Source organism: Sminthopsis crassicaudata, chromosome 1 (assembly GCF_048593235.1).
Source record: "Sminthopsis crassicaudata isolate SCR6 chromosome 1, ASM4859323v1, whole genome shotgun sequence".
Classification (NCBI taxonomy): domain Eukaryota; kingdom Metazoa; phylum Chordata; class Mammalia; order Dasyuromorphia; family Dasyuridae; genus Sminthopsis; species Sminthopsis crassicaudata.
Genome location: NC_133617.1, coordinates 470442986 through 470463497, shown reverse-complemented (window position 1 = coordinate 470463497; position 20512 = coordinate 470442986). Strand labels below are relative to the sequence as shown.

At 34.7% G+C, this 20512-nt stretch overlaps 1 protein-coding gene and 1 long non-coding RNA gene across 3 annotated transcripts in view; one reads left to right on the top strand and one right to left on the bottom strand.

The window, feature by feature from the left end:
• Window positions 1-20512, top strand: part of DNAH3 (dynein axonemal heavy chain 3) — a 187217-nt gene that overhangs the window by 26692 nt on the left and 140013 nt on the right. For both annotated transcript variants that reach the window (XM_074280953.1, XM_074280952.1), the window contains exons 11-15: window positions 4963-5142; window positions 16513-16649; window positions 16920-17025; window positions 17157-17335; window positions 18710-18894. In XM_074280953.1, coding sequence (XP_074137054.1) covers window positions 4963-5142; window positions 16513-16649; window positions 16920-17025; window positions 17157-17335; window positions 18710-18894 — 787 coding nt within the window. The remainder of the gene's footprint in view (window positions 1-4962; window positions 5143-16512; window positions 16650-16919; window positions 17026-17156; window positions 17336-18709; window positions 18895-20512) is intronic.
• The window catches only part of LOC141550384 (uncharacterized), a 34447-nt gene continuing 20119 nt past the window's right edge, over window positions 6185-20512 (bottom strand). Inside the window, exon 3 of the long non-coding RNA XR_012484593.1 lies at window positions 6185-6616. This is a non-coding gene — a long non-coding RNA (uncharacterized LOC141550384). The remainder of the gene's footprint in view (window positions 6617-20512) is intronic.

The following is a 20512-nucleotide window of genomic DNA, read 5'->3' as shown; positions in this document are numbered from 1 at the left end:
GAAGACCTGAGTGCAAATTCTGCTTTAAATACTCATTAGCCCTGTGACTACAATCATGTCACTTAGTCACTATCAGCCTGTTTCTTCAGCTTCAAGATGAACACACCTCTTAGGGTGGTTGTGAGAATCAAATGAATAATATTTGTAAAATGCTTTGCAAATCTATTAGCCTCTCTCCCCCTTCCTTTCCCTCTTTCCCTCCTGCTTCCCTATAGTCTGAGATTAGCTTTTTTGTGAAGCTAAATTTGTCAGATATACTCTCTCTGAACCAACTATGATGAGAGTAAGATTCACACAATGTTCATCTCCCTCCCCCTTTCCCTTAATTGTAATAGGTCTTTTTTTGCCTCTTCATGAGATGTAATTTACCCTATTTTAACTGAATTTTCCTCCTCTTCCAGTGGAATCACCTTTCCTCCTCTAGTTTCTTTTTAATATCGCAATAAAGTCAAATTATATCTGCATCTATAACCATAACAGAGATAGAGATCTCAAGAGTTAAATATATCATTTTCCCATATAGGGATATAAGTTTTTTAACTTTTAAAAAATATATATTTTTCTTTCCTTTTTACCTTTTTTATGCTTCTTTTGAGTTCTGCATTTGAAGATCAAATTTTTAATTCAGCTCTGGTCTTTTCATCAGAAATAAATGAAATTCATCTGTTTCATTGAATGTACATCTTTTTTCCTGAGTTTTGCTGGATAGCTGATTCTTGACTGCAATCCAACTTCCTTTGCTTTCCAGACTATCAGAGTCCATGCCCTTTAATCCTTTAAAGTGGAAGCTGTTAAGTCCTGGGTAATCCTGATCATGGCTCCTCAATATTAAAATTGTTTCCTTCTGGTTGTTTGCAATATTTTCTCTTTGATTTGATAATTCTGAAATTTAGCTATGATGTACTTGGAGTTTTCATTTTGGGGTCTCTTTCAGAAGGCGATTGGTGAATTCTTTCAATGGCTATTTTACCCTCTGATTCTAGGATATCTGGGCAGTTTTCCTTGATGATTTCCTGAAAGATGGTGTCTAGATTCTTTTTTTTTTTTTTTTTTAATCATGCTTTTCAGGAAGTCCAATAATTCTTAGACTGTGTTTTTTAGGTCAGTGGTTTTTCCACTGAGGTATTTGACATTTCCTTCTGTTTTTTTTTTTTGGTTTTGTTTTGTTTTGTTTTTGTTTTTGTTTTTTGTGTGAGAATTCTTGAAATCTCATTTAGTCAATCACTTCTATTTGTTCAATTCTAATTTTTAGTGAATTATTTTCTTCAATTAGCTTTTTTATCTCTTTTTGCATTTGGAGGATTGAACTTTTATATGAAATATTTTGTTTATTGCATTTTTTTCCATTTCACAGATTTTGTTTTTCAAATAATTTGTTTCTTTTTCATATCTATTTTTCCATTTCATGAAGTCCATTTTTTAAGGAGTTTTTTTCAAATAAATTTTTGTTTTCCTTTTCCATACCCTATTGCAAAGATTTCATTTCTTTTCTTTATTTTTCTTCTCATTCTCTTTTAAGATCCCTTTTGAATTCTTCCAAGAGAGCATTGTGAAATAGGGACCAACTCATGTCACTTTTTGGGGCTTCATCTAGAGCTGATTTGCTTTTAAGATAAGATCCTCAGGGTTTGAAGTCTGTTTGTTTCTTTCTCTATAAAACTTATTTATGGTCAGAGTTCTCTTTGCTATTTTGATCATTTTTTTTTAAAGGTAGAGGTCTGCTCTTAAGGCAAAGGGATGACAGCTGCTTTAATTTGCCTTGGGGCCAGTGCTGCTGACTAATTTCCAGGACTGGATAGGCATGGCAAGGTTCCCCATTCTTCCAGGACTCACTGGCTTTCAGTTTGCCTCCTACCATATTGAAGGAGACATTTTCTGAAGTAGTTCTAAAGGACCTTCTGGGAATTTTTTGTACTCCAAATATTTGTGGGTTCTATCACTCCAAAACCAGCTCAGAGGCTTAATCTGCAATTCTGAGGGGAAGCTTGGGGGGAGGTCAAATAGAGCTATATCTACTCTCTGCCATCTTGGCTCTACCCCCATGCTGTGCAAATTTTAAAGTGGTATATTAATAATAGCTATTATTATTTAAATTAAAAACTATGTAAATCAGTCAAAGAATCAATCCAGCAACCAGTAAGGCTTTATTTAACAGCTAATAAAAGTAAAGCAATTGTGCTGGATACAAAAGAGAAAAAGAGAAAAAAAAAGGAAACAGTTCAAGTCACAAGGGGCTTAAGCTATTTTCTGAAGATCACTCCATATTATAAGTAGACTCATTTTCATTTGGAGTTTGAGGTAGCTATTTTGAAGATATTTAAAAGACATTTTAAAATAGACATCTTGGGGCATTTAGGTGGTATAGTGGATAGAGCACCAAGCCTGGAGTTAGGAAGATCTGATTTCATATCCCACCATTAGATACTTACTAACTGTATGATCCTAGGCAAGTTACTTAAGCCTCATTGTCTCTCTGCTCTCCCTCCCCCCCAAGTTGAAAAGTGACATCTTGATCTGGGAACTGGGGTGCTGGAGCCAGCTCCACCTTAGATGCTCAAGAACCAATTGTTAAATTTTCCATATGAGCATTTATATCTCATAAATCTGCAAACATAAATCAAGGCTCAATTTATTATTTTGTGGATTGTTTTGATTTACAAAAGTAGTGGAGAAAACATTAACAATGCAGATTAAACTGAAAAGGTATCCTCCTGAGCATTATTAATATTTACCAGTATATCCCACTTGAAGTTAGGAATGAATTCCATGAAATTCATTCTAAAAAAGGGCTTTGATGCAAAATTAGCCCATCTTCTGAAATCTTCACAAAGTGGGGAAGAGAAAACTTACAGCACTCTGGAGGCAGGAGATCTGGTCTGACATTCTGTAAACTTAACCAAATTAATTCCTTCTCAGGACCTCAAATTCTTCTATAAAAATGAAGCTACTAGACAAGAGACATATTAAAGTACCATTCAATTCTAAAATTCCTTGATTCTCGGATTCTGTGACAACAGCATCAGATCTGGATTCTTTAGTGATCCAGAAAATAATTTATAGTGAAACTTGTGAACATTCCTTCAAATTATATGGTCATAAGATCAGAAGATTTTAAATCTGGGAAGCAACCTGTAGATCATCTAGGCCAACCCCATAATATTACATATTAAGAGGGCCAGAGAAATTATAATTGATGAGGAGAACCCCCAAACTCTCTCACTTTCTCAGACTTTGTGGGGGAAGCTTGAGAAACTCCCTCAGAGAAGCTCTCCCCTGTGAGACCCACTCCAGGGAATCAAGATAAAGTGGTTCCATTCTGTTATCTAGTGGGACTAGTTGAGTCCAGGACGGCTCCTACTTAGTGGAGCTGGAGATCTAGATTTCTATCTAACCCTATTGAGTTGGAGATTAGTCCGGGGACACTCATTCAAATGGAAGATTCTCTATTCTGATTTCAACTCAAACTGTTCCCAGCCCCCACCAAGAGCTGCCCATGTAACAAGTTTCCTTCAGCTCGTTATTTGCAGAGGACCTAAAAGCAGGAATCATGTCAAGCCAAAGGACTTCCCTTGGCATAGCTACCTGCGACGGATTCTCTGCCCAGAAAAGACATTCTCTTTTCAGTGTTAACCTCTCTTTGTGTTTTTCACACATTTCCCTAACAGAACTATATCTCTCTTTACCTTTCTGTTGGAACTTCTTTGCTAGACCTTTATCTCTCTGCCAGGACCTTGCCACTTGGAAGTCTTCCTAGCAAAGGTTAATTTCCCAATGCCAAGTGCCAATAAACTTCTTTTTGCCAGTCTAACTTTTTGGGTTTGTAAATTCATTTACAAAGGACCTGCACCAGAAAGGGGTTCCCACAACTCTCTGCCTTGTGCCGAACCTCATCATTTTTGGTTCCCTGACCAGGAATTGAGGGGATCAGAACCTCATCAGAATGGCTTTGTTTAAGGTAACTTCTGATGGTAAAACAGATTAAACAAGCCTTCTGATTCCAAAATCAAGGCATCCTTGTTGTAGTCTTGGATATCCAGGTTTAAATCCCATCCCCAATGCTTATGTAATGTGACCTAAAGCAAATCACTCAATCTCATGATTCTGTGTCCTTATGTATAAAATGCTGGAATTGGTCCAAATGGTTTTCAGGTCCCTTCCAAGTCTAAATCTGTGATTCTGACACCCAAATAACTATAACAGGTGATTAATTTGTACTTCAGAAAAGGTTAGAGAAACCAGCATTTCTGATCCTTTAAGACCAAGACTACTGAAACCTAGTTGTAATCTACTGACTCATGTAAAATACCCTTAAAATAGCCTCTGAAGATTTTTTCAGAACCAAATATATTTGGATTGGATTATTAGAATTGCCTGAAGGTGATTCTGAAAAGAAAGGAGAAAGAGGGGCAGCTAGGTGGCGCAGTGGATAGAGCACCAGCCTTGTATTTAGGAGGACCTGAGTTCAAATCTGATCTCAGACATTTAACACTTCCTAGCTGTGTGACCCTGGGCAAGTCACTTAACCCCAGCCTCAAAAAAAAAAAAAAAAAAAAAAAAAAAAGAAAGGAGGCAACCAGAAAGTACCTGTTAAAGAGATTCAGAGAGGCAGATATAGGAATTTCTCTAAATGTGACCACTTCATAAGGACTTTCCAATTGCCACATTTAGAAATAAGGAAGGAACATTTTAATATAATAGTTCATGGATAAGTATATTTTCATTAAGTAGAATGTAGGAATAATTGGCAATCATCTTCCCCTTGCCTCCAAAAAATCTTTTGCAAAGTTTTTACTGTATGGTGTCTTGAGACTAGCCACAAGTATTCTTTATAACTTGCTATGCCAATGTGAATTTCCTGCCTGAACTGAGGCTATCACTTTTTTTTTATTGGGCTCTCCTTAGTTTTAGTTCCAGGATTTCTTACGTTCTAATTGTTATTCTTTTTTTTTTCTCTCTCATAAGGATGGGAATGATTTTGAACACCCTTATCAAGAGATGGACTTCTTCATCCCTCAAATAATCCTCTTAAAACTTGAAGTGGAAGAACCAATGATTATCTTTGACCCACCTTTTGATGACTGCTGGGAAATAATCTATAACTGCTTCATGGAAATTATTAAGAACTCTGAAAATATTCCTAAGGTACAGTGTGACCCATAGAGAAGGGAGATATACGAAACAAGGTGAAAGAAGACTACTTGGAACATAATAGAACCTAAAAATATCTATGATAATAACAACAAAGGACATTTAATGGGAGTGCATTGGGTCACCTTCTAAAACCCAAGGGGGCTTAAAGGAAATTAGAAAGGAAGCTAGAAATATTTTAAGAGACAACCTCTCTCATGGATATATTCTTCATGAATTGAAGGCTTTCTTTGGTCTATGCTAACCTCCTAAATTAAGAGAATGTGGGGGTAGCTAAGTGGTACAGTGGCTAGAGCACTGCCCTGGAATCAGGAAGATCTGAATTCAAATCTACTCTCAGACACTTGACACTTACTAGCTGTGTTATCCTAGGGAAGTCACCTTATCCCAATTGCCCCACCAAAAAACTACCCCAAAACAAACAAAAAATAAATTATGTATAGATTATAGATCTAAAACTAGAAGAAGGGACTTTATTTTTAATATGCATTGCTTTATGAATCATATCGGAAGAGAAACAGAACAAAAGGGAAAAACTATGAGAGGAAAAAAACCAGTTTTTTTCTTGACTTTGTAATAGGCTCATTTCCTGGCACTCTCCTAAAATCATCTTGGGGATTATTCTTGTGGGTTGGTGAGGTGCAATGAGGACAACAGAGGATTTCTATGCTTTTATTTGCATTAAAATAATCCCTTTGCATTTTAAGAGGTGTCTTTTTATTATTGGAATTTGTAAACAAATATGTTATTCCCTCAGTGTCCCAAAATAGATCAATTCTGACTGAATCTCCTGTCAGCTTTTGTCTTTCCAGACTAAAAAGGACTGTCTTCATATCCAGACCCATTTTCTTTTGACTATTTAAATTGACCTTTTTTCCCTAGTTCAATGCAATTCAATAAGTATCTTTTACTTGCCTATCATAGAGACATTTTACTTGGTACTGAAAATAAAAAGAAAAAAATGAAAATGTTCCTGAACCAAAAGACTCTAATTGTAATGACAGAGAAACTGAGGCAAGATAGAAATTAGAGGATTTTTAATATTGTATTTAAAAGGGAGAGGTTTACTGGGATTAATTGATCCATGGTTTGGTCCCAGGGCTGAATGAGAGTATAGTCTCCAAGAGTCCAGCAACTAATGTGTGTTTCCCATAAAGTATATACACACACAACACATACACACGCACAAAGCCATTATCTTATACATAGCAAAACCCAAAAAGATTATATAGGAAACCATGAATCTCCATTTCATAGTACTTGCTATTTTTGAAAAAGTAGATAACAAATTCCACACAGTTGTCTGTACTTCTTTCTGTCCTTCTGTTCTCTTGTATATATTAAAAAAAAAAAAAAAAGTAACTAAAAAGAACTAAAAAGAATCCACATAAAGGCCAGGTCCAAAAAAAGGATATCTCTTTCTTCACGGTGAGCCCATTTCCTGTGAGGAATGGGTACATCATAGGCCCTGTGGAGGGAGACATTGGTTATACCATTGATCAGAGCTCTTTAATCTTAGAAAGTTGTTTTCCTTTATTGTTATTTTTATTTAAATTCTTTTCCTAGTTTTTCATTATACATTCCTATACTTCATTATTCATTCTATATTAGCAAATAATAACCCAGGAGTTTTAAAAATTGTCTCAATTTATCAAATAGTGCAATAATTTTCCATTGCATTTATATAGCACATTGTTCTGTCATTTTCCAATATTACTTTGATATTACTCCTTTTTTCCCTTTTAAATTCCTTAATTTCTTTAGATTCTACTTCTTTTCCTTTTTATTTCATCCCCAATAGATAGGAATTCCATTAGATTCTATTCCTTTTCTCCTCCTTTTGAATCTCACTCTCCTCCTTTTGGGATAAGGCAATTTGTATTGCTTTCACCTATTTCCTTTCTCTTTAAAAACTTATCTTTGCTTGTTTTCCTGTTGAGTTGCATCAAATCATTGATGTGTGCAATCCTGTTTTGTCTATTTCAGAGACTAATAGTAAGTTTTGACTGATGCCCACTCCCTTGACTTCTTTCTTCATGTTTATTAGATGAGATGGGGTACTACATCATCTTATGTGCCTCAATTATGAAAAAAAATAGCAAATTCTACCCCTTCTTCCTTCACAAATGTATTCTTTTTACCTTTCCTTCTCTTGTTCCCCCCTTAAATCCCTCAAAACAGAACCTATCCATCCTTACAAACTTTGTTTTTATTATTTATCTCCCCCAATACATTTTGAATACATCAAGGATCTAAAAGGTCTAAAAGGTCACTTTTTTCTTCTTCCCCTATAAAAATTAGCACCATAACTAATAATTCTTAGATTATCTCTTGACCTGTTTTTTAAGACAGGCTTTTTTTTTTTTTTTATATCAGATAATGTACATTTTCTTTAACTTAAGTCTTTGATTTTGTTCTAATATTTTGTGCTATTTTATGTTGCCACTGATTTTTATTTGTTATATCCTAGTTTCCAAGGGGTCTATTATTTGTTAAAGTTTATTACTTTTTTCCTACTCTTTTTATTCTCCTTCCAATTCTTTCTCCAGAACATTTATTTTATTTTTGTCTCTTTTAGTTTCTCTAGATATTAATATAATCCTTATTTTAAAAGATCCATTTTCTCCCCAAGTCTCTGCTTACAATAGTTATAGAGTTGCAGTCTCCTTTTATACTTGATTTTGCAGCATCTCTAAATTTAAAATATTTTTTTACTAGCCATTGTTTCTGTGGTTTACTCATCTCCCTAGCTTTAGTTCCTGAATAAGGGCTTTGTTCTAGGATTGAATTTCATTCCAACCTTTAGATTAAGTAGCCAATTCTGCTTAGTGTCATCCTGGATCACATGGGTTTCTACACTGAATTATACCTCTGGAGTTCAAGTCCCCCTGGATCGTTGAAGTTCACAGTACTAAGTTTTCAAATTCCTCTATGGCATCTCAGGACAGAGTGTTAGGGACTTTTGTTCCTACACAGCTGGGATATCTTGATCTGAACACTGCAGTGCTGCATTGATAGGTCACTGATGCTCCCAGGGGCATCTAGATTCTACTACATCCTCCCTTAAAAGAATTTTGACACTGTCTCTCACCTGCCAGGCTCTCTTGAAGGCCCCACACTTTTCCTTCCTCCTGAAAGGAACAGGACTGAATATTTCAACCTAGATGTCCCATAAGAGCATATCAAATTCAACATGGCTCAAATAAAATTCATTATTTATTAATTTGACTACAAGCATCTCTATTTTACTCTGGTCATCTTGTTAGATTATTGGACTGATTCTGTGACTTTTTGAGTAGCTCCCTTTCCTATTACCCTTGGCTTTTTAGTTTATTATTTGTGTAGCTCCAAGGTAGGAGTAGTTATGTCCAATAATTTCTCATTGAACTTCTTCATTCTTGATGAAGTCAGTGTAGAAAAATAATTTAGAGATGAATTAGGAAGGGTTTTAAATTCCATACAAAAGATTTTCTATTTTATCCTAAGGAACCATTGAAATTTCTTAAGCAGGAGAATGATAGACATAGACTGTAGTAATCAAGTTGTCATCTGTGTAAAAGATGATTTGGAGAAGAATAGACTGAAGATAAGGAAACCAATTAGAAGAGTATTGCAATATTGACTGATTATAATTTCAGGGGATTAATGAAGAAGAATCTATTCATTTTCAGGCAGAAAGGATATAGACTTGAGATGCATAATGAGTCACTTTTTGGACATGGTAATTTGTTTCAATTGACTATGTATATTTGTTAAAAAAAATTTTTTTTCAACTTTCTTCCCTTCTTCCCAGTGGTAGGAGGAGAAAAAAAAAATGTTTGTTAATTAAAAAATAAAATAAACATTTTGCGTTTTTTTGTTTTTTTTTTTAATTTTACTTAATTTTTGTTATTATTTTTATTAAAGCTTTTAATTTACAAATATATGCATGGATAATTTTTCAACATTGACCCCTGCAAAATCATGTGTTCCAAATTTCCCCCCTTCTTTTCACCCCCCCTCCCCCATTTTGTTTTCTTAAAAAAGAAGTCTACTGTAGTAATAGTTCAGGAAAAAAGTAAGGAGAACCTAAACTAAAATGTTAACTATGATAATAGAAAGATGGGGATAGAAGCAAGAGTTGTCATGGATATAGAATTGATGATTGGATTGGATAAAGAGAATAAAGGAGATTAAAGAATGGAGACTGACTCCAAGATTGTGAATCTTCACAAAAGCCCTCAACAGAAATAGAAAAGATAGGAAAAGTGTGGGTTGAAGAATAATGAATTTTGTTTCAGACATATTAAGTCTGAGATACCTATAAAACATTGAGTTTAAGATGTCCAACTAGTAATGTTGGACCTCAAGAGAGAAATGAAGGCTTAATATAGATTTAGAAGTCATCTGCCTGAAATTCTTAATTGAACCCATGGGAGTTGATCATCAAGGAAAAGTTTAGAAAGAACAAAAAAGAGGGACCAAAACAAAACCCTGGGTGCGATGTACAAATACACATATACACATGCATACACACATACAGTTCATATAAAGTTTTATTTAGTAACAACTCTTATACTGTACTTAGGAAGCTTATTTTTTGGACTCAAGTTCAAAAAACTTTACACTTATTCTTATTAAATTTTGTTTAAATGTAAATCTTATTAGATTTGTCCAAAGCTCTACTTTTTGAAATCTTTTTTTTTTTAATACTGATTCTACATCCTTAATATGTGTCAATCCTTTCTACTTGTGTCATCTGCAAATATAATAAGAATTTCATTTGTGCTTTTAGTCTATTAATTTAAATTTTTTTTGAACAGCATATCAAAGATAGATTATTAGAGCACTTCCAGATTGACAGTGGACCATTAAATGACTCCACTTTAGGTCTAAGTCACTCAATAAGTTCTTAATTCACCAAACTAACACAAATCTCTCCTTTTTGTCCAAAGAGATATCATGAAATACTTTGTCAAATGCTTTTCTGTCATTTAGAGGTACTATGTTCATGGTATTCCCTCAACATGCAAGTCTAGTAATCCTGTCAAAAATGAGAAGCATGCATTACTCAGGCATGAAATGTTCTGATGGAGCTAGATTGCTATTAGTGATCAACATTTCCTTTTCTAAATGCTCACAAGCCATCCCTTTCATGATATATTCCAAGTTTATTTAAATTTAAATAAATCAATTTTTTGGCCAGAAATTGAAGTGAAGCGGGGCAGCTAGGTGGCGCAGTGGATAGAGCACCAACCTTGAATTCAGGAGGACCTGAGTTCAAATCTGATCTCAGACACTTAGACACTTAACATTTCCTAGATATGTGACCTTGGGCAAGTCACTTAACCCCAGCCTCAGGGGGGGAAAAAAAAAGAAATTGAAGTGAAGCTTTCTGATCTATACTCTAAAGGCTCTTCTTTCTTTTTTTGAAAATTAGGTCAATATTTAACTTTTAGGATATCTTTCTGCCTCTTAAAATTCATTTTTTTGTCTTTCCTTCAAAGTATTTCAAACCTTTTAAGAAGTACTGCTTTCTTCCCAATAACATGGAGGGTAAGGAGATATTCCTTCAACTTTTTGCCTATTTTACTAATAGGGAGGACAGCTTGTATTTTGTCCATTCACAAGCAGTTACCAAGCACTGAAATAAACACTAACATAATATACTCATTGTACATCATTGCAAAATTCTCTTTTCTCTCCATTCTTGCTTAGAAAAAATATTCTGAGTTCTGAATTACTTATTGGTGGAAATCAAAGTGGCATACTGCCATTGCAAATAACCTGTTTCACCTTTAGTGGCAACCAAATGAGGTTTTATTTTTTAGGAGTCTTTCAGTCACTTTATGGGGTTTTCTCATTCTTTCAATATGGTGATAGTTTGTTCAGCTAGAGTTGTTTTATAATTAACAGATTTCTGCCAAAGCATAATGCAATTCCAACCCACAGATTTATGGGTTGATTTTAAAGTTATTTTAAGGGGTCTGTGTATTTATCAAACATTGCCATTTTCATTTTTATGTAACCTATATCCTAGAATCTGATCTCTGGACTTTCATGCACCAGGTTCGATCTTGGACAGCTGCCTTTCAAATCATATTCTTTGGCTTGTTTTGCTTCCATCAAGAATTTCCTCTGGGAAACTCAGAATATGTTCATGTCTATATTTTCCTTACATAAGTAAAAGGCCCCCAGGTCAAATGCAGGCACTCAAGATAACAATGTATCTCAGAGTTAGGACAATTTTTATTTTATTGCACTGAAAATACAAACTATCCTAGAACTCATAGTAGTCCATAAAAAGTCAATAAAATTCCTTTTCTCTTTCTGAGGAATTCCATCTTCTACCTAACTAAACAGACATACAGACATATAGAAATTATATAGAAAATGTGTTAAACACTTAATGTATACCAGGGACTGTGCTAAGCTCTAGACATAGAACAAAAAAAGACAGTCCCTATTCTCAAGGAGCTTACATTCTAATGGAGGAAGACAACACATAAAATGGAACTAAAAACAGAAGAAGGGAAGGGTCTCTTTATAGAGCAAAGGAGTGGGGAAAAAAATTAGAGTCAAGAGTAGATCATGGCAAAAAGTGAACATGAGTTGGTCTCATCATCTCTGGAAATGGGGGACCTGGCCAGGTACTTACTTCTTAGAGCAGAGGATCACAGAAGTGGAAGCATTTGGAGAGAGCCATTAGACAGAAGGTAGAAAAATCTGGGAAGCCAAAGAGTGAAGGTCTCCAGCTTTATAGTATTACTGTTAGGAAAGAGTAGTTTCCCAGTCTGATTTCCCCAGGAGAAAAATAAACTTGGAGTCACTAAGGAGTCAATCCAGTTTCCCAAATATCTTATGGAAGTAGCAGAGGAGAAAATCCAGATTTTGTCTCCTTCAAATTATAACTCAGTGCCTAGCTTTCTCCAACTCCAGGGTAATATGTTCATTCTATTTTCTCTAAGAGGCTGGCCAGGACCTAAGTCTTAATTTTTCATCATAAGTCCTTCAGAATAGTTGTGGATCAATGTACAGCTGAGAATAGCAGTTATTTATATCTGATCATACCATAATTGCTATTATTTTGTATACAACACATTTCACTTTACTGGAGGACTTTTCGTGGAGGACTTTGCAAATTTTTCCTGAGAGTATCCTGTTCATCATTTTCCATAGAATAATAACATTCTATCATAAACACATAGTACAATTTATTCATTTATTCAGCCCTTCCCAATTGATGGGCATCCCCTTAATTTCCTTTTTTTTTTTTTTTTTGCCCTGAGAAGAGAACTGCTGTGTGTGTGTGTGTGTGTGTGTGTGTGTGTGTGTGTGTGTGTCCTTTTCCTTTAAAAAAAAAAAAAAAAGTCTCTTTTGGAATTATACCTTTATCAAAGATATGCATAAATTTAGAGACTTTGGGGCATAGATCATATCTTTTGGTCATTTATCAATTGGTGCATGGCTCTCATTTTTTATATATTTAACTTAGTTTCCTCTATGTTTGAGAAATGAGACCTTGTTAGAGAAACTTGCTTCAAAATTCTTTTTACACTTATTATTGTTAATTGTATTTCCCCCATTTATTCTATTTTCTCTTCTTTCACCCAGCCTGTTCTCAAAAGTATTTTGCTACTACCCCTCTCCTTTACCAAATATGCTCTTTTTTTTTTATCACTCTTCCCTTTCTCCTGTCCCATTCCCCTCCTCCTTTCCTGCAGGGTAAATAGATTTCTATGCCTATACTGAGTATGTATATTATTTCTTCTTTGAGCCAGTTCTGATAAGAGTAAGGTTCACTCTCTTATCCGCTCCTCCCCTCATCCCCTCTAAAAAACTTTTTCTTGCCTCTTTTTTATAGCAGATTATTTATACCATTACAATTTTCTCTTTCCCTTTCTCCTAGTACATTCCCCATACATTCCCCTCTCACCTCTTAATTCCATTTTAAAAAGAGATTATCCTTTCATATTCAACTCACATCTATGCCCTTTGTCTATATATATACTCCTTCTCACTGCCTTAATTATGAGAAAGTTCTGAGTTACAAGTATCATCCTTCCTTGTAGCAATGTAAACAGATAAACCTTAGGAAGCTCCTTATATCACTTTCCTGATTACCTTCATATGCTTCTCCTGAGTCCTGTATTTTTCATCATGAATGCTTGAAAATCCTCTATTCTATTGGATTTCCACTTTTCCCACTGAAGGATTATACTCAGTTTTGCTGAGTAGATGACTCTTGGATGTAATGCTAACTTCATTGCTCTCCAGAATATTATATTCCAATCCCTCCTGCTCTTTAATGTAGAAGCTGCTAAATTTTGTGTTATCCTGACTGGCTCAAAAACCTAAACTATTTCTTTCTGGGTGCTTGCAATATTTTCTCAACCTGGGAGTTCTAAAATTTGGCTATAATATTCCTGGGAGTTTTCATTTGGGGATCTCAGGGAGTAATCAGTAGATTCTTTCAATCTCTATTTTACCTTCTGGTTCTAGAATATCAGGACAATTTTTCTTGATAATTTCTTGAAAGGTGATATTCAGGTTCCTTTTTTGTATCATGATTTTCAGGTAGATGAACAATTTTTAAATTACTCTCCTGGATCTATTTTCTAGGTAACTGTTTTTCCAATGAGATATTTCACATTTTTTTTTCTATTTTTTCACTTTTTTTTTTTTTTTGGTTTTGCTTTGTTGTATCTTAATTTCTTATAAAGCCATAGCTTCCATTTGCTCAATTCTGATTTTTAAGGAATTATTTTCTTCAGTGAGCCTTTGAATCTCCTTTTCCATTGGGCCAGTCTTGCTTTTTAAGGCATTCTTCAACTCATTAGCTTTTTGTATTTCTTTTTGTACCACTTTCAATTCTTTTCCTAAGTCTTCCTCTATCTTTTACTTGATTTTCAAAAATCCTTTTGAGTTTTTCCATAGCCTGAGTCCAATTCTTATTTTTCTTAGAGGATTTGGATGTAGAGCTTTGACTTTGTTAGCTTTCTCTGAGTGTGTTTTGATCTTCCCTTATTAATATAGTAACTTTCTATGGTCATAATCTTTTTTTTTTTTTTTTTTTTTTTTTTTTTTTTTGTCATTTCCCTAGCCTATTACTTGACTTTTAATTCTTTGTTAAAGTAGGGCTCTGTTTCCAGGATGGAGAGTGCACTGTTCCAAGCTTTAGGGGTTTTGTGCAGCCGTTTTCAGAGATCCCTCTAGGGACCTAACCACAAGCACTCTTTTCTTTCCTACAGTATCCTGCTCCACTGTAGCTGTAAGATCCAGCATAGTAAAGCAACAGAGCCCTGCTTTGCTGGTCCTGGGGCTGTGGCTGGGGCCAAGGATGCACTGGAGCAGCTTGTAGTGGAGCAGTAGCTGGGCTTCCACACAGGCCTTTTCTGATGGCTTTATAAATTGTCTTTGGCTGGAAAATGTTCTATTCTGTCTTTTGGGGTATTCTGATGCTCTAAAATTTGTGTAGAGTCATTATTTAAAGGAATTTGGAGTTTGTGGGAGAAATTGGGCAAGTTTCTGCCTTTACTCTTCCAATCTTCCTCTGCCTCCTCTGTAGAAAAATCTTAAGTAGAAATTTAACTTCTCCTCTCTTTCTCTTCTCTCTTTTACATACTGATCAAATATTAAGTATTGTTTCACTTCTTTGAAGACTTTCTATTTCCCAATGACATACAAATTCCTCTTCCTGACATTCAACTCCCTCTGATCTGTCTCTAAGCTACTCTTAGCCTATACTACTTCTTTCACAAACTTTTTTTTTTTTTTTTTTTTTTCTGGGCAAACTGGAAACTCAAGTATTAACTCTCCTACTCAGAGAGTGAGTCTGGTTTATTCTCACTCTAAGCAAAGTTCAAAGTTATTTTTCCCTCCTTGCATCTTTCATAGTAACTTGTTTGAACTTTTGCCATGCATTTTATCACATTCTAATTTATATTGTGATTATTTGTGTACTTATCTTCAATACTAGACTATAAAATTTATTTTATTTTATTTTATCCTTATCTTATTTACCCTTATCTAATCTGCAAAGTAGGCATTTAGTAAATATCTATTGAGTGAATTTTTTTGGATTAATGTGGGTCCAAGATAAGTCATTCCTTCCATGTAAGCAATCCATGCAGGTATTTATCATTCACAATTTTGCTAAATTTGGTTCTCAGATCAGCATATCGGAATGTTATTTTCCCATTAAATCAAAAAAGGTTTAATAATGTTTTTCTACTATAGCACAAATATAGTGGCCTGCTTTTAAAATTCAGATTATCCCCAGGTCAAACAATGTTTCCTAAAATAAGGGAAAGCCTGATATAATCTGCATAATTGAGGTATGTTTTTAAAAAAACAAATACAAAATAGAAAAAAAATTATCATGTGCACAGAGAAACATAAAATATGAAACAATAAATTTCCATTTCAAGAAAGTATATATAATACATACTACACATTGTATTCAGAACTATCCATCTTTGTTTTGTTGTAGGTTTTCTTTTTTGTTCTCTACTGTGTACTTTTTACTTAGTTCTTCCCCCTTTTCCTCCCTCTCCCCAAGCAGACTATAATTAAGAGTAGAAATATTTATGTATACACACACACATAATACATATATATGCATAAATATACATAAGATATTTATAATCATTCTGATATATATTACCTATACATTCATATACATCTGTGGAAGATTTATTACACTTATTTGTCTTCTATTTTTCTAAATGTGGATGACACCATCCTTCTAAAGTCTAAGTCCATCCATATTTTTCTAAATCCACTAACTCATCATTTCCTACACCATAGCAATATTTCAGCCTTGTACTATCTAGTTGTTTTAAATACCCTAAAACAATATTAGTTAGTATGATTGACATATACATAATTAAGTTCTGATATGGTCTTTGGGCCCTGTCTTTTAACATCATCCTATATGAAGTAATTTCATTCTTTTAGCTTACAAACATTTTCCTAGCATATCTTCCATTTTCTAGGATGTTAAATTGTTGCCTCCCACCTACAACCTCAGATACTTTCTAGCCTTGGGACCTCAGGCAAATCAATTAACCTCTGCCTGCCTCTATATAGAATGGGAAATTAGTACCTACCCTACAAGGTTATCGTAGGGATAATATTTGTAACATGCTTGTTCTCTTCTTCCCTTCCCCTTTTCACAGTTACCTACTGGATTTGATCTAATTTTCTTTAGGGATGATTTCCTTCAAGGAAGTAGTCTGACCACTTTCAAAAAGGGTAAAATGATTTTTTAAAAAATGCAAAAATCATACTTGAGGGATCCGTGCATTACAAGCAGTAACAATTTAAAGTGAGGACTACTTACTTCCCTTTCTCTGTGAAAACAGTCCCATTTATCTTCTTTAGGTAGAAGTAAAACTTTTTCCAGAGCTCCAAGGAGATAATCTGACTCTTGCAACTGTCTGCCCAGATGAAATATTAGTTTCAGATTTTGTGAAGCAAACAGAAGAGGTTTTTGAAAAAAACCAAGTAGGCCCCAAAAAGTAAGTTGGCTTAATCTTGAATCCAGTAACCTAGTTTGGATCCCTCAATTCTACTTATGAAAGAATAGTCTGCTGGTGTTTGTTTCTTCCTTCCTTCCTTCCTTCCTTCCTTCTCTCTCTTTCTTCCTTTCCCTCCCTCCCTTCCTTCCTTCCTTCTTTCCTTCCTTCCTTTTTAGAGAGAAGGTGGTCTTGATTGGGAGTTAATCACGGCTGACTTTGAGATGTATGTGATTAATAATATGTTTATTTCTTTGTTCTTCAACCTGAAAGATATTTAGATGTGTATCAAAAATACAACAATTTGTTGGATGGCACTGCAAAAGAAGAGGTCACATCTTTTCTCTCAAAACCCCATGACCTTGATGATTTTGTGGAGGTAAGAGGAATGACTTTACATTGAAATAATCCAGCAATAAGTGTTTTTGTTGTGCCTGCCAAATGGCCAGCACTGTGCATGGTATTCCTGGAGAGCCCACTGAGACATAGAATGCTTCCTTTTCCCCACAGTTCATTGACAGCATGAAGAAATTGAAAGGAGAAATTGCATCCATGCACATCACAGTACCTTTGGCCCTGTTCTGCCTTGATGCTTTAGCACTAAATGAAAATCTCTGTAATCGGACCCAAGCCCTGAAAGATCAGCTGATACAATTCCAAGTCGATGAAAACCGAGAGCAGAATACCAAGTACAATTCTGGTTCTTTGTAGAGAAATTACTTGAAGATTTGTAGAGATTAGAAATGAGGGGAATTTGAACTTTTGTCCTCCTGACTATAGGGCTGGCATTCTATCCAGCCTGTATTCTTTCAAAGAAACCCCAAGTTGTCTTTTGGGTTGAATTTTCTCTGGTTAAAGGTTTTTCAAATCATTTAGTAATGCATAACATTTAGGAAGCTGGACTCTCACATGTACTTTTCTCCTGTGCAGGATGACACGTAGAATCCAATCCAAGAACTATCCAGGAAAGTGATGTCATACAATCTGTCTGGAATATTTATTTTTAGTGGTGAATAATCTAAATTTAAAACAAGCCATTTTGTATTTGTGATTCACTTCATTTAGGCTTGAAGAACAGACTCAGATTCTCACCTTACCTAATCCTACAAAAACTCTTATAGGACAGGTCTTTATCTTATTAGGCTGGTTTTGACATCTTTTCCAGAAGTGTTCTAATTCCATCTTCTTGTTCTCTATTAGCATTATAAGTACCTCTGAGGTGGGAAGCTAAGGTTGCACGTGTGTGTATACAGTATTAGTTTTGTATTTCCACATTAGTTAGGCATTGATTTCAATTACTTGGAAAAGACTAGTCTCAGGAATTTTCCTTTTCTTACTGGTTGGGCTATTAATATATTCCTGGTGGCTCTGTTTACATAAACTAAGGCTTTATGGAATTTGGGCTTACAATGAACTATATAGAAGAAACAAGGATAGGGAAGGGGAAAACATGGAATCTAACTGAATGCATTATGTGGAAAGTTTAAATGTAAAACAGTGAAGCAATTTCATAGTATCTGTTTGATCCAATTAATTTCATTTGTGAGAAGCCTCCTTTGAGAACCAAATATTCAAACTATAATCTTCCACTCGGCAGCATGATGAAGTGGATGAAGAGCTGATTTTAGAATCAGAAAAATTTGGCTGCCTTTAACACCTACTGGCTCTTTATGGGCAAGTATGGGCAAGTCATTTGGTTTCCTAGCGATAGATGAGATATTTGTAAAGTGTTTAGCACAGAGCCTGACTCACAAGAGGTGCTTAATAAATAAAAGCTTATTCTTTTCCCTCCTCTCTCACTGTCTCAGGTTCCTCTTTAACTGTATTTGCTATAACAGAGGTATTGATATGATCTGATAGAATTTCTTTATCATGAATTTGAATTCCCTAAGTCAACAAAATCACCTTTGGGAGGAGAGGGGGTGATTAAACAAATAAATCCTCTAAAAAATGGAGGTAGAACAGCTTATATACATATATACACACAAACCAACAGAATAAATAGATTTTTCATTATGCCACAAACAACTACTGACATTCCTCTCTGGTTTTTCCTCCTCTAGCCTCTGCAACCAATACAACATGATTGCTGACAAAGTCAGTGAGATTCCTGCTAACACCGAGGAACTGGTGTTTCTCACTGCATTCTTAAAGAAGTCCAGTGAGGTCACTGTGTTCAAGATCAGGAGGCAGATCTCTGATGCAGCTTGGAGGCTGGAGTTCCTAATGAACTATGCTGATCTTCCCAGTAGGTCCAATCCAAACTCAACACATTATTTAAGGGATAGAGAGCAGATGACTGATAGCAGAGAGTAAAAGAGCATTCAACTGGGAATCAAGGGAGTATGCAGTCAGTGATCACAATATGGTAGTCATGTATGATATGCTGTAATGATATGATACTCATCACTAGGCTGTGTATTCTTTGCTTGGTTAGTTTTTAGTTCCTTTATTTTTTTGACTATTTTTAAACTATTGATTTGTTAGTCATTTTCAGTCATGCCTGACTTTTTGTGACCTTTCTTAGGTTTTCTTGGCAAAGATACTGGGATGTTTTGCCATTCCAATTTATTTTGCTAATGATGAAGGAAACTGAGGCAAATAGGGGTAAGTGACTTGCCCCGTTACACAGCTAAAATATTTCTGAGGCATATTTTGTACTCAAGAAGATGAGTCTTCCTGACTCTCCAGACCCAGCACTCTTATCAATTTAGCAGCATCAATAAGCACCTTTTATAAGTTAAGCACTGTGCTAATCAATGGGAATTCAAAGAAAGACTTAAAATAAACCAGTCCCTGCTCTCAAAGAGCTCACTCTCTAATCAAAGAGACAACATGCAAACAGCTATGTACAAACAAGATGTATATGGGATAGATTGGCACTAGCATTAAGTGGGAACAGGAAAGTTTCTTTAAAAAAAAAAAAAAAAAAGGTGGAATTTTAGGGGAGATTTGAAAGAATCCAGAGTAACAGTTCTCAACTTTTTTGATTTGGAAGACTTTTTGATACTTAAAAATGAAAGTTTATGTGGGTTAAATCTGTTGATCTTTACCAGATTAGAGTAAAATGGATTAATTTTTTAATTTTAATTTATTAATTAATTTAAATAATGCATCTATTTATTACCTTACATTAAATATTTTTTATGAAAAATAAACTATTTCTCCCCCTAAAATTAGTGAGAATAGAGGCATTGTTTTACACATTTTTGCAAACCTCTTTAATGGGCTTAATAAATGACACCTGGATTCTCAATCTGCTTCTGAGATCAATCTATTGTTTTGGTTGAAATCTATGAAGAAAATCTAGCCTCAGATATGTAGTTGGAAAAAGAGAAATTATGTTATTAGGCAAATAATGTCTTAATATTTTTATGAAAATAGTTTTAACTTCTTAGTAATCCCTAGGAAAGACCACCATATCTTACTAGCCAATGCCTTGGAACTCATTAAATTCTACCCAAATTCTATTTTTATACAGCAAATAGAATGTTTTTTATACTTTTATTTTTAAAGTTTTTTGTATCTAAAATATTTTTTAAAAATAACTCTTGCCTCCTAGAGGCCATACAAAAACAAGCAGCTGGCCAGCCCTTTGGCTGTAGTATTCTGATTCTGCTATAGAGGATGGGACTTAGAATCAGGAAGGCTTGAGTTTAAAACCTGTGTGGGACAGAAAGTACCACAAAAACAATCAGACTCTCAGAGTAAGAAAAAGCAAAAAGGGGTTTATTATGATCAAAGGGCATCTCCTAACTGATAGGGTATCAGTTAAAGGCTGTCAAAGCACAAACTACAAAACACAAGATTAAATAGAACAGAAGCTCCTCCCCCCTTTAACCTTTTATCCCATTGGCTGAGTCTAT